We start from the raw sequence: 26199 nt of genomic DNA on the forward strand, positions 1-26199 counted from the left end.
AAGTGGATGATTATGGGGATGTGCATGTTACCCAGAGAAACATGACACTTGAAGAACACTGGTTCTCCTAGTAACCACAGTACACTTATCTATGTTCATGAGTCTCAGTTTTGTATCCCACCTATGTGTGAAATCATACAGTTTTTAGCTTTTTTCTGATTTACTTATTTCACTCAATATAATGTTATCAAGGTCCATCTATATTGTCGTAAATGATACTATATCATCATTTCTTATGGCTGAGTAGTATTCCAATGTATATATGTACCACATCTTCTTTTTTCTTTTTAGATTTCTATTTATTTATTTTTAGAGAGAGAGAGACAGAACAGTGGAAGGAGCAGGAAGCACCAACTCTCTTATGTACCTTGACCAGGCATGCCTAGGGTTTCAAATCGACGATCTCAGCATTCCAGGTTGATGCTTTATCCACGGTGCCACCACAGGTCAGTCTGTACTACATTTTCTTTATCCAATTCTTTATTGAAGTACACTTTGGTTGTTTCCATGTCTTGGCCACTGTGAACATTGCTGCAATGAACATGAGGGTGCATGTGTCTTTATGTACCAATGTTTTTGAAATTTGGAGGTAGATACCCAGTAGCGGGGTTTCTAGGCCATATGGTAGTTCTATTCTTAAATTTTTGAAGAACCACCATACTTTCTTCCATAATGATTGTACTAACTTGCATTCCCACCAGCAGTGAATGAGGGTTCCTTTTTCTTTACAGCCTCTCCAACACTTGTTATTACCTGTCTTGTTGATAATAGTCAATCTACCAGGTATGAGGTAGTATCTCATTGTAGTTTTGATTTGCATTTCTCTAATAGCTAGTGAAGGTGAGTGTTTTTTCATATATCTATTGGCCATTTGTATTTCTTCTTGGGAGAAGTGTCTATGTTCTCTTCCTGTTTTTTTTTTTTTTAAATTGGATTGCTAGCTTGTTTGTTGCTGAGATTTATGAGGTTTTTATGTATTTTGGATATTAATCTTTTATTGGAGCTCTTGTTTGCAAATATCATCCCACATTTATTTGGATGTCTACTTGTTTTGTTGTCAGTTTCTTTTGCTGTGAAGAAGTTTTTTTAGTTTGATATAGTCCCATTCATTTATTTTTGCCTTACTCCGCATGCCTTTGGGTCAAACTCACAAATTGTTCTCCACGTCCAAGGTCTATGAGGTTTGTACCTGTTTTTTTCTGTGTAGTTTTCTGTTTTAGATCTTGTATTTAGGTTTTTGATCTATTTTGAGTTAATTTTTGTACAGGGGGACAAACTGTAGTCAAGTTTTATTTTTTTGTATGTGGCTTTCCAATTTTCCCAGCACCATTTATTGAAGAAGCTTTCTTTTTTCCATTGTATATTTTTGGCTCCTTTGTCAAAGATGATTTGTCCATGTATATGTGATTTTATTTCTGGCCTCTCAATTCTGTTCCATTGTTCTGTATATTTATTTTTCTGATAATACTATGCTATTTTGATTATTGTGGCTCTGTAGTATAATTTTAAGTCAAATATTGCAATACATCCAGCTTTGTTCTTTTTTTTTCAGGATTTCTTTGGCTTTTCAGGGTATTTTATGGTTCCATACAAATCTGGTGATTTTTTGTTCCATTTCTTTAAAAATTGTCATTGTAATTTAGATGGGATTGCATTGTTTGTATATTGCTTTAGGTAATATGGCCCTTTTAATTATGTTTATCCTTCCTATCTATGAACATGGAATATTTTTCTTATTTCATTTTGTCTTTTTCAATTTTTTAAAATAATGCTTTGTAGTTTTCAGTATATAGATGTTTCACATTCTTTGTTAAGTTTATTCCTAGGGTTTTTGTTTGTTTGTTTGTTTTTTGTTGCCACTGTAAAAGGGATTGTGTTTTAGTTCATTTTTCAAAGTTTTTTTGTTGGCATATATAAATGCAATAGTCTTCTGTATATTGATTTTATATCTTGTGACCTTACTTTATTGGTTTATTTTTACTAATAGTCTTTTTGTGGAGTTTTTGGAGTTTTCTATATACAGGATCCTGTCATCTGTAAAAAGTGATGATAACTTTACTTCTTCTCTTCCAATATAAAAGCCTTTTATTTCTTTCTCTTGTCTGATTGCTCTGGCTAAAACTTCCAGCACTATGTTGAATAGGAATGGAGAGAGTGGGCAGCCTTGTCTTGTTCTTGATTTTAGAAAAAAAGCTTTAAATTTTAACATTTAGTATGATATTAACTGATGGTTTGTCATATATGGCCTTTATTACATTGAGGAACAGTCGTCCTTTGCCATATCATGGTTCACTTTTTGCGGTCGCAGTGTATCACGGATTTTTAGATTGTATATATCAAATTTTCTATCACAGATTTTTTGCTATATAGTGGGATTTTGCAGTATTTAGGTAATTTTATATATTTATTATTTTAATTATTTTTGAAGCAAAATAAGTGTGGGAAAGATTAATAACAGTGTGGAAAAGGTTTATAAGAGTATGGGGAGGGTATATAAAGCCTTACTATATATAAATAAATATAAGATCACTACCTTGTGGATTTTTGCCTATTGCAGGGGGTTTTTTGGAACCTCATCCCCATGATAGATGAGAGACCACTGTATTTTCCTTCTATACACATTTCATTGAGTTTTCAAACATAAAGAATTGTTGTATCTTATTGAATTCCTTCTCTGTATCGATTGGTAAAATCATATAATTTTTGTTCTTTGTTTTGTTGATATGGTGTATTATGTTACTCAATTTCCATATGTTGAACCATCCTTGTGCTCCTGGGATAATACCACTTTATCCTTATGTATTATTGTTTTAATGTGTTGTTGTATTTGATTTGCTAGTATTATGTTGAGGATTTTTGCATCTGTATTCATCAGAGATATTTGTATGTACTTTTCTTTTTTTCTATTATCCTTGCCAAAATTTGGTATGAGAGTTATGTTGGCCTCAAAAAATATGTTGGGAAGTATTGCTTCTTCTTCAAGGTTTGGGAAAACTTTGAGAAGGATAGGAACCAAATCTTCTATGAATGTTTGGTAGAATTCATTACTGTAGTCATCTGGACTTCTATTTCTAGGGAGGTTTATGATAGTTGTTTCTATTTCCTCCCTGTTTATGCGTCTATTTAGGCTTTCCGCTTCTTTGTGACTCAGTCTAACAAGACTATATAGTTCTAGGAATTTATCCATTTCCTCTACGTTGTTGAATTTGGTGACATATAATCTTTCATAATATTCTACTATGATTCTTTATATATCTATGATGTCTGTGGTAATATTTCTCTTCTTTTGTTTTGGGTTTTGTTCATATGAGTCCTTCCTCTTTCTTTATTAGTGAGTCTAGCCAGGGGTTTATCAATTTTATTGATCTTTTCAAAGAACTAGCTCTTTGTTGTATTAATTTTATTCTATAATTTTTCTGTTCTCTATTTCATTTATTTCTGTTCTAATTTTTACTATTTCCTTTCTTCTACTGGTTTCGGTTGCCTTTGAACTATTTTTATAATTCCTTTAGATGTGATGTTAGGTTGTTTACCTGGGCTATTTCTTGTTTCTTCATATAACTCTTTAATGATATAAGCTTTCCTCTTATTACTCCTTTTGCTGCATCCCAGAAATTTTGATATGTCATGTTGTCATTTTTGTGTATATATATATATATATATATATATATATATATATATATATATATATATTGTGTGTGTGTGTGACAGAAACAGAGAGACAGAAAGAGGGACAGACAGGAACACACAGACAGGAAGGAATAGAGATAAGAAACATCAATTCTTTGTTGTGGCTCCTTAGTTGTTCATTGATTGCTTTCTCATATGTGCCTTGACAAGGGAGCTCCAGCAGAGTGAGTGACTCATTACTCAAGCCAGTGACCTTGGGTTTAAGCCAGCAATCTTGGGCTTCAAACCAGCAACCTTTAGGCTCAAGCTAGCGACAATGGAGTCATGTCTATGATCTCATGCTCAAGCCAGCGACCCTGCACTCAAGCCAAATGAGCCATCGTTCAAAGCAGTGACCTCGGGGTTTCAAACCTGGGTCCTCTGTCTCCTAGCCTGATGCTCTATCCACTGTGCTACCGTCTGGTCAGGTGTATATATCTTTTGACCTCTGGTTCTGTTTCCCTTTGACCCAGTCATTTTTTAGAAGTGTGTTATAAATTCCTCATTTTTGTGGTATTTTTAAACTTTTTTTCTGCAGTTGAATTTTAGTTTCAAATCCTTATGGTCAGAAAATATGCTTGGTATAATTTCAATCTTCCTGAATTTGTCGATACTAGTTTTGTGACCCAACATATAATCTATTCTTGAGAATTTTCTATGTACACTGGAGAAAAATATGTACTCTGATGTTCTGGGAGAAAATGTCCTGTAAATGTTTATTGTGTTTATTTGATCTAGTGCCCTGGTCAGCAAACTGCACCTTGTGAGCCACATGCAGCTCTTTCACCCCTTGAGTGTGGCTTTTTCAAAAAATACCACGTGTGGGCACTACCTCAATAAGAAATGTACCTACCTATTTAGTTTAAGTTTAAAAATTTTGGCTCTCAAAAAAATTTCAATTGTTGTACTGTTGATATTTGGCTCTGTTGACTAATGAGTTTGCCGACCACTGAATGTGTCACTTAAGGGCAATTTTTTAAATTGACTTTTTTGTTTAGATGATTGATTTAGAGCCATCAATGGTGTGCTGAGATGGCCAAGTATAATTGTGTTTTTGTCTGTTTTTATTTTTAGATCAGTTCGTAAATGTCTTATATATTTTGGTACTGCCTGGTTTGGTGCATATACATTAAAAAACTGTTATGTCTTTGTGATACAATGTCCCCTCTGTCATGAAATGACTATATTTGACTCTGGTTACCTTTATTTTCTTAAAGTCCACATTGTCAGATATGAATATGTTTTCACTTGCTTTTCTTTGGGTATTATTTGCTTGGAGTCTACTTTTCACTTTGATTCTACTTTTGTCCTTGAAGCTTAGATATCTCTTGAAAGGTAGCATATGGTTGGGTTTGGCTTTTTTATTAAATATGCTACTCTATGTCTCTATTGGTAAGTTCAATCCATTTGCATTTAAGGTAATTATTGACACTTGAGTATTTCCTATAGTCATATATATTGCTTTCTGGTAGCTCTCTGTCTTGTTGATTATTCTCTTGTTTTTCTGTCAGTTGTTTTTGTTTGGCAGTATTCTATACTTCTTTCCCCTGTTTCTTCCTTTTTTAAGCTACATGTTTCAGTAGTGGCATTTTCATGAGTGGTTACCATTAAGTTATTTTTAAAAATGGTCATATTTACAAGAGACCTTTATCTTTTTTTTTTTTTTAATAAATTTTTATTAATGGTAATGGGATGACATTAATAAATCAGGGTACATATATTCAAAGAAAACATGTCTAGGTTATTTTGTCATCAAATTATGTTGCAAACCCCTCGCCCAAAGTCAGATTGTCCTCCGTCACCCTCCATCTAGTTCTCTGTGCCCCTCCCCCTCCCCCTAACTCTCTCCCTCCCTCCCTCCCATGTCCTCCCTCCCCCCCACCCTTGGTAACCACCACACTCTTGTCCATGTCTCTTAGTCTCATTTTTATGTTCCACCAATGTATGGAATCATGTAGTTCTTGTTTTTTTCTGATTTACTTATTTCACTCCTTATAATGTTATCAAGATCCCACCATTTTGCTGTAAATGATCTGATGTCATCATTTCTTATGGCTGAGTAGTATTCTATAGTGTATATGTGCCACATCTTCTTTATCCAGTCTTCTATTGAAGGGCTTTTTGGTTGTTTCCATGTCTTGGCCACTGTGAACAGTGCTGCAATGAACATGGGGCTACATGTGTCTTCACGTATCAATGTTTCTGAGGTTTTGGGGTATATACCCAGTAGAGGGATTGCTGGGTCATAAGGTAGTTCTATTTGCAGTTTTTTGAGGAACCACCATACTTTCCTCCATAATGGTTGTACTACTTTACAGTCCCACCAACAGTGAATGAGGGTTCCTTTTTCTCCACAGCCTCTCCAACATTTGTTATTACCCGTCTTGTTGATAATAGCTAATCTAACAGGAGTGAGGTGGTATCTCATTGTAGTTTTGATTTGCATTTCTCTAATAACTAATTAAGCTGAGCATCTTTTCATATATCTGTTGGCCATTTGTATCTCTTCCTGGGAGAAGTGTCTGTTCATGTCCTCTTCCCATTTTTTTATTGGATTGTTTGTTTGTTTGTTGTTGAGTTTTATGAGTTCTTTGTAAATTTTGGATATTAGGCCCTTATCTGAGCTGTCGTTTGAAAATATCAGTTCCCATATAGTTGGCTGTCTGTTTATTTTGATATCAGTTTCTCTTGCTGAGCAAAAACTTTTAATTCTGATGTAGTCCCATTCATTTATCTTTGCCTTCACTTCTCTTGCCATTGGAGTCAAGTTCATAAAATGTTCTTTAAAACCCAGGTCCATGATTTTAGTACCTATGTCTTCTTCTATGTACTTTATTGTTTCAGGTCTTATATTTAGGTCTTTGATCCATTTTGAATTAATTTTAGTACACGGGGACAGGCTGTAGTCGAGTTTCATTCTTTTGCATGTGGCTTTCCAGTTTTCCCAACACCATTTGTTGAAGAGGCTTTCTTTTCTCCATTGTGTGTTGTTGGCCCCTTTATCAAAGATTATTTGACCATATATATGTGGTTTTATTTCTGGGCTTTCTATTCTGTTCCATTGGTCTGAGTGTCTATTTTTCTGCCAATACCATGCTGTTTTGATTATCGTGGCCCTATAATATAGTTTAAAGTCAGGTATTGTAATGCCCCCAGCTTCATTCTTTTTCCTTAGGATTGTTTTGGCTATTCGGGGTTTTTTATAGTTCCATATAAATCTGATGATTTTTTGTTCCATTTCTTTAAAAAATCTCATAGGGATTTTGATGGGAATTGCATTAAATTTGTATATTGCTTTGGGTAATATGGCCATTTTGATTATATTTATTCTTCCTATCCAAGAACAAGGAATATTTTTCCATCTCATTGTATCTTTTTCGATTTCCCTTAACAATGCTTTGTAATTTTCATTATATAGGTCCTTTACGTTCTTTGTTATGTTTATTCCTAGGTATTTTATTTTTTTTGTTGCAATCGTGAAGGGGATTATTTTTTTGAGTTCGTTTTCTAATATTTCATTGTTGGCATATAGAAAGGCTATGGACTTTTGTATGTTAATTTTGTATCCTGCGACCTTACTGTATTGGTTTATTGTTTCTAATAATCTTTTTGTGGAGTCCTTCGGGTTTTCGATGTATAGGATCATATCATCAGCAAAAAGTGATAGCTTTACTTCTTCTTTTCCGATATGGATGCCTTTTATTTCTTTGTCTTGTCTGATTGCTCTGGCCAGAACTTCTAGCACCACGTTGAATAAGAGTGGAGAGAGTGGACAACCCTGTCTTGTTCCTGATTTAAGGTAGAAAGTCCTCAGTTTTATGCCGTTTAATAGGATGTTGGCTGATGGTTTATCATATATGGCCTTTATCATGTTGAGATATTTTCCTTCTATACCCATTTTGTTGAGAGTCTTAAACATAAAATTGTGTTGTATTTTATCAAAAGCCTTTTCTGCATCTATTGATAAGATCATGTGGTTTTTGTTCTTTGTTTTGTTGATATGGTGTATTACGTTAACCGTTTTGCGTATGTTGAACCATCCTTGAGATTCTGGGATGAATCCCACTTGATCATGATGTATTATTTTTTTAATATGTTGTTGTATTCAGTTTGCCAGTATTTTGTTTAGTATTTTAGCATCTGTATTCATTAGAGATATTGGTCTGTAGTTTTCTTTCTTTGTGCCATCCTTGCCAGGTTTTGGTATGAGGGTTATGTTGGCCTCATAAAATGTGTTTGGAAGTATTGCTTCTTCTTCAATTTTTTGGCAGACTTTGAGTAGAATAGGAACCAAGTCTTCTTTGAATGTTTGATAGAATTCACTAGTATAACCGTCTGGGCCTGGACTTTTATTTTTGGGGAGATTTTTAATAGTTTTTTCTATTTCCTCCCTGCTGATAGGTCTGTTTAGGCTTTCTGCTTCTTCATGACTCAGTCTAGGAAGGTTGTATTGTTCTAGGAATTTACCCATTTCTTCTAGATTGTTGTATTTGGTGGCATATAATTTTTCATAGTATTCTACAATAATTCTTTGTATTTCTATGATGTCTGTGGTGATCTCTCCTCTTTCATTTTGGATTTTATTTATTTGAGTCCTGTGCCTTTTTTCCTTGGTGAGTCTTGCCAAGGGTTTGTCAATTTTGTTGATCTTTTCAAAGAACCAGCTCCTTGTTTTATTGATTTTTTCTATAGTTTTTCTGTTCTCTATTTCATTTATTTCTGCTCTGATTTTTATTATCTCCTTTCTTCGGCTGGTTTTGGGTTGTCTTTGTTCTTCTTTTTCTAGTTCCTTAAGGTGTGAAGTTAAGTGGTTTACTTCGGCTCTCTCTTGTTTGTTCATATAGGCCTGAAGTGATATGAACTTTCCTCTTATTACTGCTTTTGCTGCATCCCAGAGATTCTGATATGTCGTATTTTCATTTTCATTTGTCTGTATATATCTTTTGATTTCTGCGCTTATTTCTTCTTTGACCCATTCATTTTTTAGAAGTATGTTGTTTAGTTTCCACATTTTTGTGGGTTTTTCCCCCTCTTTTTTGCAGTTGAATTCTAGTTTCAAGGCTTTATGATCAGAAAATATGCTTGGTACAATTTCAATTTTTCTAAATTTGCTGATATTGTCTTTGTGGCCCAACATATGGTCAATTCTTGAGAATGTTCCATGTACACTAGAGAAAAATGTATACTCTGTCGCTTTGGGATGAAGTGTCCTGTAGATGTCTATCATATCCAGGTGTTGTAGTATTTCGTTTAAGGCCACTATATCTTTATTGATTCTCTGTTTGGATGACCAATCTAGAGCCGTCAGCGGTGTATTGAGGTCTCCAAGTATGATTGTATTTTTGTTAGTTTTTGTTTTAAGGTCAATAAGTAGCTGTCTTATATATTTTGGTGCTCCTTGGTTTGGTGCATATATATTAAGGATTGTTATGTCTTCTTGATTCAACTTCCCCTTAATCATTATGAAATGACCATTTTTGTCTCTGAGTACTTTTTCTGTCTTGTAGTCAGCATGATTAGATATGAGTATTGCTACGCCTGCTTTTTTTTGGGTGTTGTTTGCTTGGAGTATTGTTTTCCAGCCTTTCACTTTGAATTTGTTTTTATCCTTGTTGCTTAGATGTGTTTCTTGTAGGCAGCATATAGTTGGATTTTCTTTTTCAATCCATTCTGCTACTCTGTGTCTTTTTATTGGTAAGTTTAATCCATTTACATTTAGTGTAATTATTGACACTTGTGGGTTCCCTACTGCCATTTTATAAATTGCTTTCTGTTAGTTTTGTATCTAGTTTGATTCTTCTCTTTTGTTTTTCTATCATTTGTTTTTGTTTGTTTGTGTTCCATACTTCTTTCCTCTGTTGCTACCTTTTTTAAGTCAAGTGTTTTTGTGGTGTTTTTTTTAAGGGTGGTTACCATTAAGTAATGAAAAGGGTACCTACCATATTCATTGTAGTACCCTATCTTATAAGTATTTCTGCACTTCATCATCCTTTGCTACTGTTAATCTCCATCCTCTCCCCCCTTTTTTTCCTTTGTTGTCACAGTTTAAGTTTGGTTTTATTGTGTTCTTGGTGGAGCTGTTACTTGTGGTGTTGTTTTCTTTTGTTCTTTGAATCTGGTTGGAAAACCCCCCTTAGTATTTCCTGGAGTGGGGGCTTTCTGTTGATAAATTCTCTCATCTTTTCTGTATTTGTGAATGTTTTTATATCTCCTTCATACTTGAAGGATAGCTTTGATGGGTATAGTATTCTTGGCTGAAAGTTCCTCTCTTTCAGGGCTTTAAATATTGGGGTCCACTCTCTTCTAGCTTGTAGAGTTTCTGCTGAGAAATCTGATGATAATCTAATAGGCCTTCCTTTATATGTTGTACTCTTCTTTTCCCTGGCTGCCTTGAGAATTTTTTCTTTGTCATTGGTTTGTGTCATCTTTATTATGATGTGCCTTGGAGTGGGTTTGTTGGGGTTAAGAAAACTTGGTGTTCCGTTTGCTTCTTGAATTTGAGGCTTTAGTTCCTTCCACAGGCTTGGGAAGTTCTCGTCTATTATTTGTTTGAGTATATTCTCCATTCCATTTTCTTTCTCTTCTCCCTCTGATATACCTATTATTCTTATGTTATTCTTTCTGATGGAGTCAGACAATTCCTGTAGGGCTTTCTCATTTTTTATTATTTTTGAGTCTCTTTCTCCTTCTCTCTGTTGTGCCTCAAGTTGTTTGTCTTCTATTTCACTAATCCTATCTTCAATCTGGGCTGTTCTGTTAGCTAAGCTTGTTACCTCATTTTTCAGCTCGTGAATTGAGTTTTTCATTTCTGTTTGATTTGTTTTTATAGTTTCAATTTCCTTGGTAATATATTCTTTGTGTTCGTTGAGTTGTTTTCTGATCTCCCTCTATTGCCTTTCTGTGTTTTCTTGTATATCTCTGAGTATTTTTAAGATTTCTATTTTAAATTCTCTGTCATTTAGCTCCAAGGCTTCCAATAATTTAAGTCTTTTCTCCATAGATTTTTCCACATCTATTTGTGTTACCTCTCTTTCTTTTGTATCCATAATATTCCATTTCCTCTTTCTTATCGGCATCTGAGGGTGGTCTTATTGATAGCACTAATTAGAATTAATAAAGAGTAAAAAGAAAAAAAAAAAGGGTAAAACACCCCACAAATAAAAACAGTGATAATTTATTATTTCCCCCTTTTTTTCTCTCTTCTCTTTCCCTCCTCTCCCTTACTCAGGGAAATATCATGCCTATAATGGAGGGCCTGATTTGGGGTGAAGAGTTCAAGGGGCAAAAAAAAGGGAGTAGGGACCTACTAAATGCAAAAAAAAAAAAAAAAAAAAAAGGAAGAAAATCTTAGACAAGCAGAAGATGATTTGCTTGTAAGTGATGGTCAACTAAGAGATATAATGAGAGGGATAAGAGGGAATCAGAAAAAAGGACCAAAAAAGAATAATAAAGAAGAAAAAATAAAAATAATAAGTAAAAATCTGTTGTATTAAGTGGAGTGAAGACTAAATACAATGGAGACCTTGGGTTGGGAGGACCCAAAATGCCACAAAAATAAACAAACAAGAGAAAAAAATAAAATAAAAACAAAAGCAAAAAAGAGAAATAAAGCCAAAAAAAAGCCTTGAGTCCCAAATTAACTAATTTGTTCGTGATTGAGGATTATATGGGAGGAAAGTAAAATGAGAAAAGAAAAAACAAATAGAAAGGAAAAAATAAGAAAAAGAGAAAAACGAAGGAAGAAATAAAATAGGAGGAGAAAAAAACAAAATAAAGCAAGATAAAAAAAAAACAAAAAAAAAAACAAAAGAGGAGAGAGTGAGAGTTAAGTGTTTTGGAGTATAACCTTAAAGGAGGGTGAGGATGAAGAAGAAAAATAAAATGCAACACTCATGGGTAGTGTAGTTCAAGAAAGGGGAAGCATAAGATGGGCAGAGAATAGAAGGACCGAGGTGGAGGAAATAAAGGCAAAAAGATAGAAGAAACAAACAACAACAACAACAAAAAAAAAAAAATTAGTGGATCAAGTTGTAAAGTCTGTGGGTTTTTCTTGATTTTGAGAGGTTAACTTCTTCCTTTTTCTTTTCTCTCCCTCTTCCTAGTCGGTGACTCTGTACCCCAGGCTCTGCCCCTGTGTCACTCTTAGGTAGGGATTTGCAGTTGATGGGATTCTATGGCAATGTCATATAATTGGCTTTAGTCTTGCTGGAAGTAAAGGCTTGTTGGCGTTTGCAGGGTCCAACGATGAGAGAGTTTGCTTTCCTGGATTCTCTCTCCTAGTCCCTCCTTTCTGAATTAGCAGCCTGGTGATCCAGCTATAAGGCTGCAACTGCTTCTGCCTGGGGAGTAAGAGGCTCAAAGAGCTGGGAAATCCCCACTCTATCCCCACTTAGTGCAAGGCTTTGGGAAAGGCTCTGACAGTCAGGGCCTCCAGTGTAATCAGGCGGGGGTGGGAGTCAGTTGATGTCAAGGTGACTGTTCAGCGCCTATCATTTAGTTGGACCTCTCAACCCAGGCTTTCCACACTTTGTAGCCTGTTTTTGCAGGGAAGAAGAGGCACTAGTCTCTGCTTACGACTAGTGTAGTATAGACCTTATTATCTGCCAAGTCCTTCTTGTTAGCGTTTATCCCTGAATATGGAGGCTCTATCAATCAGAAGTTGCCCCCGCCCCTTTAGCGAGAGGCACTAGAAAATATCACGCCTCTTGTCTTGGATCGCTGAACTGAGAGAGATCTTATCAATTAGAACCGAGGGTGCGCAGATTTTATGGGTTAAGCTAATTTCAGTGATTGGGTCGCAGCTGTGCTTCCAAAGGTATTTTAGGCTGCCTGCGCGCACCCTTCCCCCAACGCTTGATTGTTAGCTTGAATGGCTGGGTGAGGTGCCCCGCCCACAGAGAGAATCTCCCAAGCCTCTCCAGCTCTCCCCGCCGCTGGCGGCTGGACCGCACCAGGCGCAGGATAATGGAGCCCCCTGGGTGTGCGGGCCAGCAGGGCGCCCTGGGCGCGTGGAATGCCCAAGGCACGCACGTGAATGGGGCGCTCCGGGCACCGGTGGCCGGCGACCCCCACTCGCAGTGTGTGGGCCGCTGGGAACGTCAGCGGCGCTCAACCGGACCGGGCGCGCGCGCGGCGGCTCACAGGGGCTCACGGCGGCTCGCGGTGGCGGCTCGCGTCGGCCGCTCGCGGCGGCTTGCAGTTCCCAAGTATATGGGCTGACTCACCGCAGGCGCACTCCCTTGCGGCTTGAATGAGCGTCGCTGCGTTAGCTTCCTCCACACCCTCGTCTCTCAGATTCAAGTGATAACAGTCCTTTCGCTATCAGTTTGTGTGGAACTCCGGAATGCTCCGAGGATAAATTTTTCTGTTTCTAGTTGATAAATTTGTTGTGATTTAGGGGAGAGCTGTCGGACGCGCTTCTCACGGCGCCATTTCCGTGACGTCACTCATCGAGACCTTTATCTTATGAGTTTTTCTGCACTCCATCTTCCTTTGCTACTGCTGATCTTTATCCTCTCTGTTTTTATGTTATTGTTGTTCCAGATTATCCTCGTTTTTATTGTGATCTTTTTAGAGCTTTTACTTGTAGTTTTGTTTTGGTTTGGTTTTTGTATCTGGTCAGATAACCCCCTTTAGTATTTCCTGCAGTGGGGGCTTTCTGATGATAAATTTCCTCAGATTCTCTTTGTCTGTGAATGTTTTTATTTCTTCTTTATATATGAAGGATATTTTTGATGGATGTAGTATTCCTGGTTGGTAATTTCTCTCTTTTAGTACTTTTAATGTTAGGGTCCTCTGTCTTCTGGCTTGTAGAGTTTCTGCTGATAAATCTGATGATAAATGAATGGGCCTTCCTTTATATGTTATATTCTTCTTTTCTCTATCTGCCTTGAGTATTCTTTCTTTGTCATTGATTTTTGACAATTTTATTACTATGTGCCTTGGAGTAGGTCTGTTTGGATTGAGCTAACTCAGTGTTCTGTTTGCTTCTTGGATTTGAGGCTCTAATTCTTTCTATAGGCTTGGGAAGTTCTCATCAATTATTTTTTAATAGGCTCTTTATTCCCCTTTCCCTCTCTTTTTACTTGATATACCCATTATTTTTATGTTGCTATTTCTGATGGAGTCAGACAATTCTTGTAGAGCTCTCTCACTTTTTAAAATTCATGTGTTTCTCTCTTTTCTCTGTAGTATTTGTAGTTTTTGTCTTCAGTGTCATTGATTCTCTCCTCTATCTGGCTTGTTCTATTAGCTAAACTTGCTATCTCATTTTTCAGTTTATGTATTAAGTTCTTCATATATGAAACTTTTTTAAAGTTTCAACCTCCCTGGTAAAGGACTTTCTTTGTTCATTAATTTGTTTTTTGAGCACATTAAATTGCCTATCAGTGTTTTCTTGCATTTTATTGAGCATTTTAGGACTTCAGTTTTGAGATCTCTGTCATTTAACTCCAAGGTTTCCACATGATTGAGATTTTTTTCCTGCACATTTTAAAATTTCTTTGTGAACTACAATTCTGTCTTGCATGGCAATAATATTTGATTTCTTCTTCCATGATGGCATTTGAAAGTGGTATTGTTAAGACCGCTAAAAAGAGACAACCAAAAAATATTGAAAAAATAGTGAAAAAATAAAAAATTTAAAATAACAATAAGTAGAAAAGAAAAACTATAGAAAACAAAAAGCAAAAACTGAGCAACAAGAGAAAAAATGAAATAAAAAACAAAACACCACAAAATGAATAAAATATATAAAAAATTAAATTTATATGAGAAAAAGAAAAAGTATCAAAAATAAAACACAAAAATAAGAATAAAAAGTATAAAATTTAGGTTAATGAAATTCAAATGTGAAAATAAACAAGAAAAAGGAAAGAAGAAAAAACAAGAAAAAGAAAATGAAATATTTCAGTTTTGAGAGGTTACTTTTTTCTTTTTCTCTTAGATGTCACTGTATTACAAGTTTTAGTCTGTGAAATTCTTGAGCAGAACTCTGCTGACAAGTTGCTGTCATAATAATGTAGGCAGGGCTGCAGTTGCGTTGGTGGGAAGGGCATGTTGTGATGACTCTACAGTTTCCGCTTTATGTCTTTACAACTTTTCAGTTTTACAGCTCTTGGAATGGTGGTTTCAGTTCTCCAGGTGTTCCTCCCATATCTTAACAGACTAGGGGATCAGATGCAGAGCACCTCAACCTCGCAGGGGAGAGAGTGGCCAAGAAAGTCACCTGTGGAGGATCCACCACTGCCATCCTTGTACTGCAAAGGGAGAGAGGAGGGATCTGGGAGGCTGGGGGGGGGGCAAACTTTGGTCTTCTCCAACACTACGTAGAGTATGGGCCATGGGTAGAGCATGGACTGCACACTGTAGGCCAAAAGCACGAAGCACTGTGCCAGTCAAACTCCATGGGCTAAGCACACACTGACTGAGTGAGATTGAGTGAGCTCTGCAGGCTGTGAGTGTGCCAAGCCCTGGCTGACTGCAAACTGAGCAACTGGGGCAGACCACAGGAACCCTGGCCATAACTCTGTGCTTGGTTGCATCTGCCTTAGCTCAGCTTCTTCCCCTCTGTCCCTCACTCTTTCCACCTTTCCTGGTTCAAAACAAAACCCAAGCTGAACGAGCCTTCTCCATTCAGTTCAGCAAGGATAAAAGAAAAACCTGGTCCTCTGGCTTCTCTCCTTTCCGGAATCTTCTGAGTAATATGTTTTATCTTCCACCCCCCTTTTCAACCACCCATCCCACTTTCAGTTCCTTTGGTGCACATATCTTTCAGGCAGGGCTGTGAACCCAGCTGGGTTTTCTTCCACTGCATTATAGTTGCTCAATTTGTTGAAATTTTAAAGGGAGAGACCAGTAGTATGTCTCACACTGCCATTTCTCTGACATCACTACAATCTTAAAATTTCCCAGTCTTTGAGTGGATCCAAGTCAGAGATTAAGGAGAGCATTGTCTAAGAGGCAGCTGAAGGCTGAAGAATATTTTCTAAAATTTTATTTTACCTTTCACAATGACAGCTGCTACTACTCAGCCCATATTAACAGAGCTCTATCACTGATTATCCTCCCCGTCACACTCTTCAGTATGAAGAACATGTACTCAGACTTTATGGATCATGATTTTATCCCTAGTGCATACTTTAGGACCTGACTATAGACTAAACTTAACTAATAGTTATATAATTGAATTGGAATTCTTAGTATTCAGGCAAACTGTAGAATGAATCATTAAAATTTACATTTATCTTATTCAAATATTCTTGCTAGAATAATATTCTAAAAGGATAAAAACATTGAGTGCCAAGCTGGTTTAAGTTCTAGAACAAACGAAAACATTAACTTCCCCAAGTGTCCCACAGGGTATCTTTGCATTGTTATTGTTCTGAAGTTTCTGTTTTACTTCCTTTGATTCATTTCCACTCTTATGAATTTAACTTTCATTTCTCATCACTTTCTTGTGGGGAAACTTCCTTGTGAGAGCTGGTCTCTAGCTTGGTGAGTGAATCTAGGTAAGACCTGCACCTACTCTCCTTCACTGAGTTAAGGCTTCTGAACTTTTCCTGAAAGTATGTGGGGGAATTTCTGAGGGCAAAGGGCAGGAGGCTTATGGAGAACAGATTGAATGTGTTCAGTGACTTAAATGGCGGTTCTGAAGCTGCTTTGCTTGTAGCTGTCTCTGCTCCTATGGCAAAAAAAACCCCCAAAACGTAGAACATTAAGCCTGAGAGGAAGAGTGACCTTTAAAGAAGGAGGGTTTTAAAGGCAAAACAGATTTATTTATTTCTTGAAGGGGACATTATTTCTCCAGGCTGAGTTACCCTCATCTTCTTCCTATTCAGTAGTTTTGACATTTTACTTTATCAAGGTGAGCTAAAATAATCTTTATTTTTCCATGTAGAATTTGCCTTCTTCATTTTTTCTGTGAGATAGGGCTCTGGTTTCCTTCTTCATAAAACCCAAACTCCTGGTAAGGGCCTGCAGAAATAAGCTCCCTTATCAGATGTAGGTTGGAGGGATGGAATCTTAGGGACTCTGCCAGGTATCAGACCTCTGGAAGCTGATTATTTACCTTTTTGTTAAATCTTTTTTATTTTTTTACAAAAGTTTGTTATTAAATATACAACAAGCCTTCCTGAAACATGACCAGCCCTTTGGCCAGCCTGACAAGAGAGGCTGGATGATCAGGCTGCTGCCCATCTCTGTAGCTCTCATGTGGCCACTCTATTCTCTGGAGGTCCAGACACAGACACAGGGAGTTTGTTCACCCCTGACTGCCATGGCTTACTCTTACTTCAGTGAACCCATGACCCTCTGCTGGTCTCTCTTGCTTTAGAATCTGTCCTGCATCATCTTAAACACACCCTTCTACTGTTTATTACCTTAACCCTTTGCTCAGTTTTCCTTTGCATGGAGCTAAGAAAAGGATTGAGTAATTTTTCAGAAAGAACTTTATTTAATCTCACCTTTGAGAAATTTGTACCTGATCTCTCTGTTGTATATACTTTAAAGCACTTTAATTTCCTCATTCTTTTCAGAAATCAGAATTCTGTGTCTTATACCTGGTATAAGTATATATTAATTAAATTCTCAGGGGCTATTACAAGTTCCCCAAATGAGTAGAACATAAATTTTAAAAGTTTGAATATATTTTATTAAAATCACAAGAACAAATGCATTCATCTGTGGTAAAGAAAAGCTTGTATTATCCTTTATTGAATATACAATAAATATTAAGTACCTAAAAATTATATTTTGGGATGGGGAGAAAAATTTAACAAACAGAAAAAGAAGGTGAAATAAAATAATATGGAAATTGCTATGTTTTAAATAAAGAGTAAAGGAACAATAATAAACTTAAAGGGCTACACTAAGGGAAGATATCCCTGATAAAAGGCTTTGAAAATTAAATTCAAGGAAATGATGTTTTCTTTGTCCTGAATGAGTAAAGAACTAAAGGTGGTCAGTATGTGTTCCAGGAAATGTGGGTTGACAGGGTAAAGCAATAGAAGGGGATGTGCAATATGAACCTAAATAGACCATAATTAAGATTGACTCCTTGATGACATGCATCTGAGCAAGGGAGGTGAAAATTTAACCTACACTTAAAAAAAAAAAATCCCTCTTGTTGATGGTGTGAACAGTGATGGTAGCATACTGTATGAGACCAGTGAAAGTCTCCGGAAGACTAATGAAAAAAGTATTCCTGGATTCCAGGGAGAGACTCAGTTGGATGAGACCTAATTTGAAGAGAGCTGCAGGCTCTTCTGATAAACTGACTGTGGGAGAAAGGCATGAGACTAGGGGTAGCTTTATGAAGATGGTTTCTGTTACTAAATTATTCCTTGGAAACAAGTTGACCTGAGAACTAGAGCTCTGGGTGGGAGGTTCAATAATGTGGTGCACATTAAACCTTGGACTCAAAGGAGGTGGGGTAGAAGCAATAACTCTGAATATAGAGAAATGGGGAGGAGTTGCAATGTTTTTGAGTTGCCCAGGGGTCCAGATGCCAAAACAGGTTTGCCTTCTCATTGGTAGTTCCTGACCCCGGCTGCAGGAGAGGTTTCCAAGATGTTGGCTAAACCCCTCTTAAGACTTTCTCAACATTGTAGAGACTGTAATTTTTCTTGTCTGAATTCCACAAATACAGAAAACCTCTGTGCAGACAAAGAGCATGAGCATATAGTGAGATAGAAAAACTTAGGACTTATTTTACTCTATAAAAATGCTTACATTTTACAAACTCCAAAGGAGAATATATTTTGACTCTCTCTACCTTATTGGGATGTTTCAATGGTATAATGCTTCTTCAGTGATAGAACATAATAAATGAATAAAGAGAAAACAAGCATTTGTGTTAGTTTTTTGGGACTATCATAAAAAATGCTCAAATTAAGTGGCTTAACTGAGATTTATTCTCGCAGTTTGTTTGTAGTCCTGGTTCCTCTCAGGTCTGTGGGGGAAGGATCTTTACCATGCCTCTCAGCTGGCTTCTAATAGTTGGCTGTATTTGTTAGCATTCCTTGTTGTGTAGCTGAGTCACCTGATCTTCACTTTTATTTCATATGACATTCTCCATGTATGCAAGCCTATCTGTGTGCAAATTTTCCTCTTTATAAGAATATAGTCATGCTAAATTAAGACCTACCTTAACAATTTTGTTTTAAAGTAATCAGCTGCAAAACACTATTTCCAAATAAACTAACACTCTAACATTCTAAAGGTTAACTTTCAATATGTTTTAAAAGGACGCAATGCGGCTTGTAATAGCACTTAATGTGCTTGGAACAAGACAGACTTTATCTCTCCAGTATATGGTCTCCCTTAATATTGAACCTTTTCTTTCATGATTGACAGATGTCCCAATGGAAATTATGTCTCTCAGGTCTCTGTCATTTGTGTGATCCTGAGTATATGAAAACATCTTTTCCTCCTTAAGAACACACACCCATAGATGCCTATTGATGTATTCTCTTATGTAAGGTAAAAGCCCAATACCTACAGACACAAGACTTCCTAGAGCTACTCAAATGGTTCTGCTCTCTATGTTTCTACAACCCCTTAGCATTGGACAAATATAGTTCTGTAAACTATACTTAATTTGTTTTTTTTTAAATCAGTGCAGTAATGGAGAGAACACCGAATGGCAATATTGAAGATGGTGCTTTACAACAACTCTACCTATTTTAAAAATTGATCTTGACCTCTATAAGTCATTGATTTAATATATACCTCTAAAGAAAAGAGTAATTGCTTTTATTATTTTAATTATTTTTTCCTTATTTTTTAATTTTAATTTTTCACTATAGTTGACATTCAATATTTTTTTGTATTAGTTTCAGATATGCAGTATAGTGGTTAGTTGTATACTTTACAAGGTATTCTCCCCCAATATTTCAAGTACCCACCAGGCACCATAAATACTTATTACAATGTCATTGAATATATTTCCTAGGCTGTACCTTTACATTCCTGTGACTATTTTGTGATCACCAACTTATACTTCTTAATTCAAGAAAGGAGTATTCTTATATGTCAAAAATTTTATAAATTAATTAAATAGATGAAGGTGAATTCTATATTATACCATAAAATTGTTAGTGATAGAATAACCACTCTATTGTCATCTTTGCTGTTTCTGTGTTTCTGGGGAATGGATGTGAGGGAATGGGAAAACTTTGTGTAGGAAGCTTTGTTAGCAGTTAAACAGGTCTCAAGCATCGAAGAACTCCTAGTTAAGAGGAAAAAAGCTGAAATCAAGAATAATAGTTGTGCATGGGAGAGAAAGGTAGGTGAAATGAACTGTAATGAAAGCATGAAAAATGAAAGAAAGCAGACTAAAAAGACCATGTATTATGATTCTGTTATGAATTGATCAGTAAAGGTAATTCTATAAAAACCTAAGGGAGATAATGGTAGCCTAAAGCTCTAGAGTCAGAATAGGAGTGCCTGCTAATGCCATTAGTTTTGTTTCCAAGAAATAAGATTTATTTATTGGTTTGTTTCCAAATAATCAATCTAATTCTAAAATTAGATTATGTGATAATTTGTTTCATAATATACTAAAATTTTGGTACCCTTAAAATGAATGTGTCTGATTTAAATATCCAATGAAACATTTAAAATAAAGTCAGTTATGGAAGAGGGAAGAGCACGTGTAAAAGCCCAGGGGGCTGCAGTGGGCTGTGTTTGGGGTGGGAAAGAATAGGCAGGACTAATGATGAGAGGCACAGACCTCTTGGCAGAAAGGGTCTTCACTTGTCCTCCTATGCAGCAGAAGAAAATAGCAGCCATTGCTTTGATGGGATACGAATCATTATGCAACATGAACTAAGAATAAAGTGCCAGAAATCACACAGAAGAGCCCTTTTCATTCCTTCACTGACCTATTTTTCTTTTCACTCACCTTACTTTTATTTATTGAATATTAATGTTTGTTTATAAAAATATCTACACAATCGGTGTCCTTTCTATTCTAGCCTTTTTTACTCTGCTCGCTTCAGTATTCCCAGCCTTGAAGGAGTGAACAAGGAGAGCTTCTGGAGCCAGGACAGGAAGTAGGAGGGGAACACGGTATGGAATTTCCTTCACAAGAGAACACAATGGAGGACCTGAACTGCTCTATCTGCCTGCAGCTCCTGACAGAGCCTATGAGCCTGAACTGTGGCCACAACTTTTGCCTAGCCTGCATCACTACAAACAGGCCATCAGTGAGCTATTTAGGAGCAGGATGCTGCTGTCCTGTGTGCCAGACCCCGTACCAGCCTTGGAACCTCCGGCCTAATGGGCATCTAGCCAGCAGAGTGAAAGAAATCAGGGAATACAGCATGAGGGCAAACCAGTGGCAGGGAGGAAATCACTGTGAAGAGCATGGTGAACGTTACGATATATTCTGTAAGGAGGATGGGAAAGCCATTTGCCAGCTTTGTGTCCAGGAGCACCAAGGTCACCAAATGTCCCCCATGGAGGAGGTGGTCAAGGAATGTCAGGTAAGCCTCAGAGTGTGGAAACATTACCTGAAGTGAAACCTTCACTTTTTGGTCCTATTTTTTCTCTTTGTCATTGTAAAACTGAGCTTTGCACACACTTTTTACAACCCCTCGATCAGCTTCTGAGACCCGAAGCACATTTCTCTGCATTCTTTCATTTTCTTTAAGAATCCACAGAGACCACATGACCTTAGAAAAGAGAAGTTGTATGAGTAAGAGTGCTTCCCAGGATGAGTTATGAATGCTCCTCTAAATAGACAGAATTCCTAAGAGCATGGTTGGTTAATGTTTTAAAATTTACTTGAGGAAACAGAAAAGAAATTTACATTCTGCAGGATCAGTACCTGCTCCAGGAATGGAGTGATGAGAGCTACTCTTGGTTAAGGACAGTAACTTCCATCACCCGAAAAGAACACATTCACCTCCTCAGGTTTCTCTCTGCATCCTCAGTCTGACTGCCAGTTTCATTTCTGAAACTAGTCTCTTCTGAGATGAGCTTGATATCTGCTCCATTTTTCCTGTATCCAGGTGCTGAGAAAGCTCAGGTCTTGACTTAGGGGATTCTTTCTCACAGGAGAAGCTCCTGAAAGGTCTGAACAGGCTGACGCAGGAGCTGCAGAAAGCTGAGGAGTTGGACGCTGACATCAAAGAAGAGAGAGCTACCTGGAAGGTAGGATGACGCTCCTGAGGGAGTTCTGAGACAGGGAGCTGGGCAGCACCCAGGTCCAATCACAATGAAGCCCCTTCTTCATTTTTACATCAGAATTAATAAGTCCATGGACTTTTGATTATTCCTCATTCAATTCCTACCTATTGAGGATTGCTGGCTACAGAATAGACATTTCCAAAGTGAGAGCAACTATTTGGAGACAAAGGCTTAGAACAGCGGTTCTCAACCTATGGGTCGCGACCCACAGGTTGAGAACCGCTGGCGTAGAAGGAAGCAATGTATCAATAAAACGATTCATGAGTCCAGTGTTCCATTTCCTTCATCAAGTTTGAGGCTCTGATACTACCAGAGAACACATTAAAATAGTCCCAGGGTTTCTTGTTTCAGAGATATAGGTAGAGGAAGTTTCCTGTGCAGTGTGGCGTGATTCTCCAGGACAGATGTCTGCTATCCAACCTTCATCCATGTAGCATCTGTGTCTCTTGGTGGGCCTTGATAAAGTAGACTTGAGTGAATTGCTTTGGGACCAGGTTAATGGAGAATGGCAGAAAAATGTTTTTTTCAGGAATTGCTCATTTCTTTTCCCCCTAAGAGTCTGAGGAATTTAGTTACAGGTATTGGCTTGGCTCCCAGGCCCTTAAAAATTAGGCCTTCAGCCAGACAGACTGACTGCATCTTTCTCTTCTCATCTGCAAAGAATTGTATGCAGGCTGAGAGAGAGAGGATTCTGAAAGGGTTTGAGGAAATGAGGGGCATCCTGGACAGAGAGGAGCAGAGGGAGCTGCAGAAGCTGGAGGAGGATGACGTGAATGTGCTGGACAACTTGGCAGTGGCTAGAGACCAGCTGGCCGTGCAGAGGCAGTACATGTGCGAGCTCGGCTCAGTTCTCCAGCGCCATATGCGGGAATCATCTCTAGACGTGGTGCAGGTAAGACTGGGGATATCTATCCTACATATGAGATTTGCGAAAACCCAGATATTATTCTCCCTCCTCTCCCGGGTCCCTGCACTTTCATCCTTATTAAAAGGTTCCTTCGAGCACTCAGTGCTTCTTCTTGTTATTCATGTTAGGACTCCTTGGGAATTCAGAGTGCAAATGACAACAGAAATTCTCATTATTTTTATTTTTTAAAAGGCTGTGCAAAAGTTAGAGAGAAGATTGTTTATAAGTTTCCATTGTCTGTGATCTAATATCTGTAAGGCATTTCTTTATTATGCTTCAACAAGCAGCTCACATCTCTCTTTATATTTGATCTGATTGTTCTTTTATTGAGGGGTGGCAAATGTAATGATAAACTAATACATTTGGGGAACGTTGAACTTTTATGAATATGTGTGTGCTTGTTGTATGTGTGTTTGTGTGTTTCTCTTTTCGTGTGTGTGTGTGTATGTGTGCGCGTGTGCACTGACCAGGGAAGGACTGAAGAAAAACTTGTAGAGACTGGACAAATGGATTTTCGCTACTATGAATATTTTATCTTTTTTTCAAGCAATTAACTGCATGACTAATTTTAAGCTATAACACCTATTGGAAAACTCAGAAATATTCTGATTTCTTTTACATATTTTTAAAATAGAAGTGCATTAATAAAATCTACCCATTGAAAGTGTACAATTTAAAAATTTTAGTAAATATTTTGAGTTGTTAAAGCAGGTACAAATTCAGTTTAATATTTGTTAAAAACATTCTCCCCACCTCTACTCATAATTTCCGCAATATGTCAAAAATTAATTTACTCTCGTTGTTATAATACCTTTCTGTATTGTTACTCTCTCATATGAAGCTCTATCTTTTTCTACTGATACTCTAAGCTTTGGATTACCGTGGCTTCATGGAATATTTTGGAATTGGTATCTCCCAACATCGTTTTTCTTTCTCACAATTTTTGAAATAATGTGCAACAATTCTATTCAAATCTGTTTGAAAGCAATTCTTTTGAAGTCAGTTGTTTACTGTGGAGACCATGTTAGGCACCTCTTTCCTAAGGACCTTTTGGAGAATTCTCCTGCCATCTACTGGGGAGACTCAAGAGATGTTGCTTTCTAGATGCAAAGCACAGAGCCGATTCATTACAATGACCTGGACCAGAAATGCTGTCCTATGTCCATTGAATTTTCTATGAGAATTTTAGCATGTTTGTGAATTTTCATTAAAAACCGGATCAAATTTGTATAAAGTGAAGAGACGGCTGACAGCCAAGGAATATTCTGTATGAGACAGTTGTTTTTCTTTCCAACCTCAGTTAATTACTCTTCTCTTCTTTGGTAAACATCGCTTGAAACATCCTCTGAGAAGACAAATTTACCCTCAGTCAATCTAGTGGCTACAGTTGATAAAAATTAGTAGCATCAGCAATGTCTCAAATCTTAGTAAATCAACATATTCAATTTCTATAGCTTCATCAATGATAAAAAATTCTTTTAAGATATGCACCTGGCTCAAGTTAGGGTAATAATTTATATGCCATAGAAATGAACTGTTATGACTAGAAAGAGAAATTCTAGATAATATGTTAGGTATTTTTATTTAGCCTGGATATTCAAATTGATGCTATATAGAGTATAAAAAGAAAGAGTACATAGCAGGTAAAAAATAGTGTTAAGAATAAAGAACTGTCCTTGGCCAGTTGGCACAATGGATAGAGCATTGGCATGGCATAGGGATGTCCCAGCTTTGAGCCAAGGTCAGGGCACACAGGAGAAGCCACCATCTGCTTCTCAACCCTGCCCTGCCCCCTTTCTCTCTCTCGGTTGATCTGAGTATCAGTGTTGGCTGAGGTGCTGATTCAGCACTGGCTCCAGATGGAGGTTGCCAGGTGGTTTGTGATCAGGAGGCACATGGGAGTCTGCCTCTCTATCTCCCCTCCTCTCATTAAAAAAAAAAAAAAAGAGCCTGACCACGTGGTGGCACAGTGGATAGAGTGTCGGACTGGGACACATAGAACCCAGGGTTCAAATCCTTGAGGTCACTAATTTGAGCACGGGCTCATTCAACCTGAGTACAGGCTCCCAGCGTGAGCACAGGGTTGCTGGCTGGAGCATGGTATTGTAGACATGATCCCATGACCATTGGCTTGAGCCCCAAGGTAGCTGGCTTAAGGAAGTGGTCACTGACTCTGCAGGAACCCGCCACCCCCTGTCAAGACACATGTGAGAATGCAATCAATAAACAACTAAGGTGCTGCAATGAAGAATTGATACTTCTCATTTCTCTCCCTTTCTGCCTGTCTGTTCTAATCTGTCCTTCTCTCTGTCTCTCTCAAAAAATAAAAAAAGAAAGAAAGAAAGAAAGGAAAAAAAGAAAAAAACCCAGATCTTAATGATAAGATTTTCCTTAAAAAATTAGCTTTGATAAAGTTCTACTTGCTCCCTGAGTTTTTCTTTTAACTTTTAAATTTAAGACAGCTTTAGCTAAAATTAAATCTTATGCAATAACAACAAAAATCCTAATACAGACAGTAAAAGATTTTATGAACATACAGCCACAGGTGGTCAAGGCTTTGTTGCTATAAAAGGGTTTAGATTAAAGAACGGTGTCTTTCTGTTTCCAAAAATGCAACAAATAATGTTAGATTAAGATAAGTTAATGGCTAGCTGTGGTTGGTTGGCTCAGAGGTAGAGTGTAGGCCCAGCATGTAGAAGTCCCAGGTTTGATTTCTGGTCAGGGCACACAGGAGAAGTGCCCATCTGCTCCTCCACTGTTCCCCCCTTTCCCTTCTCTCTGTCTCTCTCTTTCGCTCCCACAGCCAAGGCTCCATTGGAGCAAAGTTGGCCCAGGCACTGAGGATGGCTCCATGGTCTCTACCTCAGGCACTAGAATGGCTCCGACTGCAGCAGAGCAATGCCCCAGAGGGGCTGAACATAGCCCCCTGGTGGGCATGACAAGTGGCTCCCTGTAGGGCGAATGTGGGAGTCTGTCTCTCTGCCTCCCCTACCAGTCCCACCCACACCTGCTTATCACTTCGGAAAAATAGAAAAAAAAAGATAAGTTAATGGCTAAAAAAAGCTGAGACTATGTACTGAATTGGCTTAATGCAATATTGGAATTCTGGATAAGATAAACTTTTTAAGACAGTGATGAAGTTGATATTGATCTGGACAATGGAATGTAAATGGTTGGGAAAGAGTCAATTACAATTTAGACTCTCTCTGCTTCTGATTCCTGGAGCTTATTTCATGTTTAAAATTTAATGTGATGTGTTTCAGATACTGTGTAGGACATATATAGTACTAGAGAGTGACTGGAAAAACATTTTCTTGAAATGCTAGTTTGCTTGTTCCCACAGCAATATATATTCATATGTATAGATAAGAAGATAATAGATGATAGATAGATAGATAGATAGATAGATGACAGATAGAGATATATATGTA

The 26199-nt window shown here is 37.4% G+C and overlaps 1 protein-coding gene across 4 annotated transcripts in view; it reads left to right on the forward strand.

The window, feature by feature from the left end:
• Positions 1–952: 952 nt before the first annotated feature.
• The window catches only part of LOC136318463 (E3 ubiquitin-protein ligase TRIM22-like), a 30759-nt gene continuing 5512 nt past the window's right edge, over positions 953–26199 (forward strand). Inside the window, exons 1-4 of one of the 4 annotated variants that reach the window (XM_066250796.1) lie at positions 953–1181; positions 20646–21155; positions 21730–21825; positions 22523–22753. In XM_066250796.1, coding sequence (XP_066106893.1) covers positions 20742–21155; positions 21730–21825; positions 22523–22753 — 741 coding nt within the window. In that variant the 5' untranslated portion in view covers positions 953–1181; positions 20646–20741. Of the gene's footprint in view, positions 1182–16099; positions 16179–16510; positions 16535–20645; positions 21156–21729; positions 21826–22522; positions 22754–26199 lie in introns of those variants that run through there. The other 3 variants (XM_066250797.1, XM_066250795.1, XM_066250798.1) reach the window with 3 other exon arrangements.

Source organism: Saccopteryx bilineata, chromosome 1 (genome assembly GCF_036850765.1).
Source record: "Saccopteryx bilineata isolate mSacBil1 chromosome 1, mSacBil1_pri_phased_curated, whole genome shotgun sequence".
Classification (NCBI taxonomy): Eukaryota; Metazoa; Chordata; class Mammalia; order Chiroptera; family Emballonuridae; genus Saccopteryx; species Saccopteryx bilineata.